General features: G+C 40.8%; 1 protein-coding gene across 2 annotated transcripts in view; it reads right to left on the bottom strand.

The window, feature by feature from the left end:
* Window positions 1–2,656: 2,656 nt before the first annotated feature.
* CSTF77 (Tetratricopeptide repeat (TPR)-like superfamily protein) overlaps window positions 2,657–6,000 on the bottom strand; it is a 149,980-nt gene continuing 146,636 nt past the window's right edge. For both annotated transcript variants that reach the window (XM_087401663.1, XM_087401664.1), the window contains one exon: window positions 2,657–3,238. In XM_087401663.1, coding sequence (XP_087257789.1) covers window positions 3,072–3,238 — 167 coding nt within the window. In that variant the 3' untranslated portion in view covers window positions 2,657–3,071. The remainder of the gene's footprint in view (window positions 3,239–6,000) is intronic.

Below are 6,000 nucleotides of genomic sequence, written 5' to 3'. Positions count from 1 at the left end.
GACAAAGCAACAGTACTGCACGCACTCGAAGCGTTGAGGAAAAGAAACGACTTGGGATGCATTGCTTTTAAGGTTGGCTCAAAGGAACTCACATTTTTGCACGTCCAAGAATGTGAGGGCGAGGCGGAGGGCCTGCGCATACGCAGCCGATCCGAGGGACGTCGGGGGCTTGTGGCGGGATGAGGCATTGCCTTTGGCGGAGTGCTTATGATACACCAATGTGGTGACCGCGGCTGCCACCACCAAAGCTGCGATCCCCAGCACCAATGCCCACCAGAAGTCTATATTCAAAGGTTTTCCAAAGGATTAATTTTAACAAGTGTTTCAAGTTCTTCTTCAAGCAAAATGCCATCTTTCTTAAGCCATGTTTGGGAGTCTTGGTTAATAGACTTCAAGGCTTCTTGCTATTTATAACAAGTTTAGTGATCACATATGACCTTCCCTATTGCCCCTTTTAATAATAAACGGAGTGGTAGGAGTAACAATATTAGTATTACAAAAGGGATAGCATAAGGCAATGACTATCTCCCTCCTCTAGGCTCATACACCCTACCATAGCCTCTAGTCCTTGAATCACATGCAAGGTGGGATAACCCTCTCCAAAGGGAGTGATCCCGATCCGTTGTGTATTTGGGTATATGGCAATTTAGAAGTCAAGATAACTTTTTTGATGCCTTCAACCACAAAGGAAATATAGTAGTGAAAGGAAATAGAAGAAATGACAAGTTTGAAATACATTGAAAAATGCTATAGGGTGAATACCAAGGTGTTTCCTAGTACAAATCTATTCAAATTATTGAGAATGTACGACAAAGCAAGATGATGATCATAAAAGGTATGTAAAAGGTATGTCTTATTAGATTCTCTTTTGACAAACAAACTCTTACCATTTAGTTGCATTATAATATCTCCATCAAGGTTCTACACAATATAAGGTAATTCTATTCCCTCTCCCCATTAAATTCCTAGTCCTATCTCTCTTAATTTTAATTAATAAAGCTACGGCCCAAAGAGGAAGAAGCAACATTCAACATAGATGGTGTATGGCATGTGGAAGTCTCTTGTCCAATAGTAGGGAAACCTCTTCCCATTCTTTTGGTAGCCAAGAATCTTTGTGAGACCCTACATTTACATTCCTAGGACATAGTCAGTTTCTAATGATCTTGACACCATTAGGCCCTCCATGTTGATTAAGAATTATGCCATTACGATCCTTGTATAGATCCTCATGACTTTCTAACATTAAGTCCCCGGTATGTAAGAAGGATATATGCGAAAGAACATCTCCGAAACAAGCATGATCAAGCCAATAGCCAAGATGCCTAGGCAATGACCATCTTGTTGTTAGGAAAGGTCTCCTACAAACGATTTAAGACATACTAGATGAAGTGGTCAAACCAAATGACACTTTATTTGCATCGTGAGTTTCTATAAGCAAACTTTTAAGTATTATCTAAAAATATTCCACACATTTTTGGTATAATACCATGCGATAGGACAAGTCCATTTGACCTTTTCGTCCAGCAAATATCCCATAGGGAGTATGACACCTATCTTCATCAAGGAGTTTCAAGGAAAAAACACTTCAAGACAAGCAGGATGCCACGAACAACATTTATCCAACAAATATCTAGTTCCTCTTGTGAAAGATATGCAAGTGTAGCCCAAGAAGCAAGGCTAGAGAGGCTATCACTACTATGTTTTCCAAAGATTTACATCTAAAGGAAGAAAAAATTTTGGCAAGCTTAGAAATGAGATCAAATTGTTGACATAAGTTTTGTTTTGTTTTGAGAGCCAACTTTGCTGAGGTAGCAAATATTAATAAATGTACTTAATAGCCATAAAACCCAAATATAAATCAAAAGCTCCAAGGCAAAGTGATAGCCCAAAGACATATCATTTACAATCCATATTCTAACCAATTACCATAAAAATAGAGACTTAAATGTTTCCATGGCCATGTTTGAAGTATTTACAAAATAACCATCCACTATCCTCCAGTATAGCTCATTTAGACCATGATCTAAGAAGGATATGTTCCTTCTTTTCATGATTTGATGAAGAGAAGCAATTAGATGAACAAAATAACCCATCCTATTTTCAAAAACCTTCAATCTTCTAGACTCGTACAAAAAAGCAAGGAGTTGTCTCAACGTGTGTGGCATACATAATCAATGCTAAAATTATTGATATCATTTCACACCAAAATTTACCTTAGGACAAAATACAATGACAGAATGGAGTGTGATTTCTTGATACAAGTAGAGAAAAGATATATAAAAATAATTCCCTATAGATGCAAAATCCATGGGGGCACAGAGTCTTCCCATCATAAGACATGCACATGCTCTCAAGGCGTATTTGTGAAGTAGAAGTAGGGGGAGGCGACAACAATAAAACAAAGTTCATAAAAGATCATTATTGTAGGAAATTAGTAGTATATAAAGGAGAAGAGGGTACTGCCAATAATGTTGTCACCCCCATGTACTAGCAGCTAAATCCAATAGATGAACATGCATAGCATAAGTCAAAAGATCTCTCTCTCTCTCTCTCTCTCACTCTCACACACACACACACACACACACTTTTAAAAAAAAAAATTAGTGAAATCTTATATTTCTGTGTGGGAAACCTCAAAAAGAGGTAAAAACCCACCAAATAAGTACAAGAATTTTCTTTTACAAGCCTCAGAGCAAAAGTCATGAGGCAACCAAGTAAAAAGTTACATATCAAGCTGAAGGAGGATCAAACACAGCGTCCTCCAGCTTCAAATTATTACTCTGTAAAAACACACGCGCGCGCGCACGCATGCACACACCCCTGCTAGAAGCCCTTATCAATTTTCTCTCTCTCTCTCACACACACACGCGCGCGCGTGCACGCACGCACACCCCCCTGCTAGAAGCCCTTTATATATAAAAGAACCACCATTTGTGGTAGAGATGGGGAAAGGCCGAGTGATGGATACATGACATAATCAGTCAATGTAGTGTTGAACCACCAAGAATTGTGATTTCTCTCCTTTGAAAAAATAAGACTAATATACAAGCAGAACCAATTGCCCGTTGTTTTTATTCTGAACTTCCGGAAGGTTCTCCTGCCATCGCCCCACTTCCACCTGAAGTAGAACCTGCTGGACCACTGTTTGCAACACGTGCACGTTGCAATTGTCTGAGCCGAAAGACATCACGTGGCAGGCCTCGATTTTGAGCTGAAGTGGTCTCCTCTTCCTCTTGTCCTGCTTCCCCCCCCCCCCACACAGAAAACCTCTTTTAAATCCATCAAAATCTTTTTGACAAATCCAAACATCAAGAAATAATACCAAGCACATCAAAACTTGGAATGGTAAGAAAGTAGAACCTAGGCTAGGTTAAGATGTCCTTCAGACTGATAGGAATACGAGCAACACTCCCTCATCAGGTGAAGCAGTCTTCCCCACTACATAGCCAAGTGGCAACATCAACTCCAATAGTGTACCACCAAAGGCTTGGAAAAAGAGGACGTTATCAAGAGGGGTCAAAGTATCGTTAAGTGACGGGGTGAAGGTATATCACACATATGGTGGTGTAGAACATATTTCTGCCAAATCAAAATGAAAAAATGGGATGTAGAAAGGAATATAGTTTCATCCGCATGTTTCGGAAAAACAGCTATATTCAAGCTGAGTCTTGACTACGAAAGTGACAGATGATTGCAGGATGAAGGTCAGCTCTCATGACCTCAAGGCAGGAATATGCACATTTGCAAGCTATAAACAGAGACCTTAGTTGAAGATGCAGCACGCATATTGTTCTACTCCAGCACTTGCAAGCACATTAGGATAAAGTTCAATATGTCCTCTGTATTGATGGTACAAGTAACAAGAAATAGGTCAACCTTTTGAGCAGCTCTAGGGTGGCAAAACACTTGGACCAGGGATGACCAAGTCCTCTGACATGTACGATTAATTGCAGCCTCTTACTCTATATCTCCTCTTTGCAATGCCACCTACAACTGGCCAACAGATACATCAGCCGAGATTAGGGAATGAAGATAGGAATCTTCGGCAATTTCAGAACTAGGAAAATAATAATCATAGCACATAGGATTCTTTGATGAAGCTACAGGAAGCACATGTGCCATTGTGGTGCCCAATAAATCCTACTGAGTTCCCTGAGCACATCAATAGAGCATCCAGCCTCAAATCCATATGGATGCTGTGACAGTCAACTAGTTTCTAAGATGATAAGGATTGTCACTCCTGGAGGCAACCCTTTTCTTGATGGGAATACTTTAGAAGTATGCATGCGGCGTAAGTTGCTGGAGTCATGGGAGAAGTACATGTTTCACATGCAGCACATAAAACCTATTGTATCAGGCTATTTATGAGGACTCTGAAAACCGCCACTTCCGGATGAACTCACCCCTCTTTAAATCGCAGCACATAAAACCTATTGTATAAGGCTATTTATGAGGACTTTGAAAACCGCCACTTTTGGATGAACTCACACCTCTTTAAATTGTGATGGGCCCTGGCACATTAAGGGACACCCTCTGTGTGTGTGTGTGTGTGTTTGATCGGATTAAAGGTTATTTGCATGATGGGTTGCATCCCTCCCAATATGGCTTTGTTCCACGTTGCCATATCACAGATAACATTGCCAATGCTTATATTGGGATTGAACATGCCAAAAAACGCAGAAAGATGTTCTACTCTTGCAGGTAGATATTGCAAAAGCCTTTGACACAGTTCAATGGGATTTCATCTCGCAAACTATGCGAGCTTTGGGGTTTGGACAAAAAATGCAGCAGGTTATTTACTGGCTTTACAAAGATAGCGATGCGGCTTGCATTCTTTCTGGGGATATCTCTGATGAGTGGACTCTTCGTTGTTCGGTCCGCCACTAGGGATTGTTAGAAACCAAGAGAGTGAGAGAGCAGGAAGCAAGGGAGCTGAACGTAGTGCTTGCAATAGAAGAAGTGACTAATACAAGTAGTGGGATGGGTTTTGTCTAATTGACAAAACCTTATTCTTCACTAACCATAGTTAGTGAGCTAACTGTGGTTAGGGAAAAAAACCTCTAAATGAGGAAAAAGTACCCCTAACCTACTTATTACATTACATTGGTCACTGCTGAATTATAATAATAATTCTAACACCCCCCTGCAGTGCCAATGTCATGTACAAGGAAATGATCAATCACCAAAAGGAGATAAATTCAGGGCACTGCGAAATGCCTCAAACTTTTCACGTGAAAGTGCTTTGGTGAAGATGTCTACAACATTATCATGTGTTGACACATAGATCATACTGATCTCTCCTGCATGCAACTTCTCTCTGACATAGTAATAATGAACCTCAATGTGCTTTGTGCGAGCATGAAACACAGGATTCTTTGCCACTGCCATAGCACTCTGACTATCAGTGAGAATCGGAGAAGAACCCTCCAATGAAAGATTAAGATCAGCAAATAAATGACGCAGCCAAACACATTAAAGTATCGCTGTGAAAGCTGCCTTGTACTCAGCTTCACATGAGGAGGTAGCCACTATAGACTGTTTCTTTGCTCAACCAAGAAATGCAAGCATGTCCTAGAAAGAAACAATTCCCACTGGTGGACTGCCTAGTATCATAGTCTCCAGCCCAATCTGAGTCACTTTTAGTGCCTTATCTGACAACTTGTGTCTGAGCTCCACAGGCACGTGGGCATATGCAACACAACCCAAAACTCTGAAGTGGTCCACTGAAGGCTTTCTCCCATGCCATGCCTCATAGGGAGTAATTGTCTTCAAAGCCTTTGTAGGAGCCTGATTTAAAATATAGTTGGCACACATGAGGCCTTCTAGCCAAAACCTGTGAGGCAACTTCTTACTTGTGAGCATGCATCTATCCATTTCCATGGTGGTGCGATTCTTCCGCTCAGCTTTGCTATTCTGTTGAGGTGTAAGCCTCACTGTAAGCTGATGCATAATGCCTTTTCTTTCAGAAATGTCTCAAATTCATGAGACATGTACTCCCCC

Source organism: Dipteris shenzhenensis, chromosome 30 (genome assembly GCF_047967505.1).
Source record: "Dipteris shenzhenensis isolate YYH24624 ecotype China chromosome 30, Dip_SZ_1.0, whole genome shotgun sequence".
NCBI lineage: Eukaryota > Viridiplantae > Streptophyta > Polypodiopsida > Gleicheniales > Dipteridaceae > Dipteris > Dipteris shenzhenensis.
Note: the sequence above shows the minus strand (reverse complement) of the source record. Positions and strands in the feature narration are given on the sequence as shown.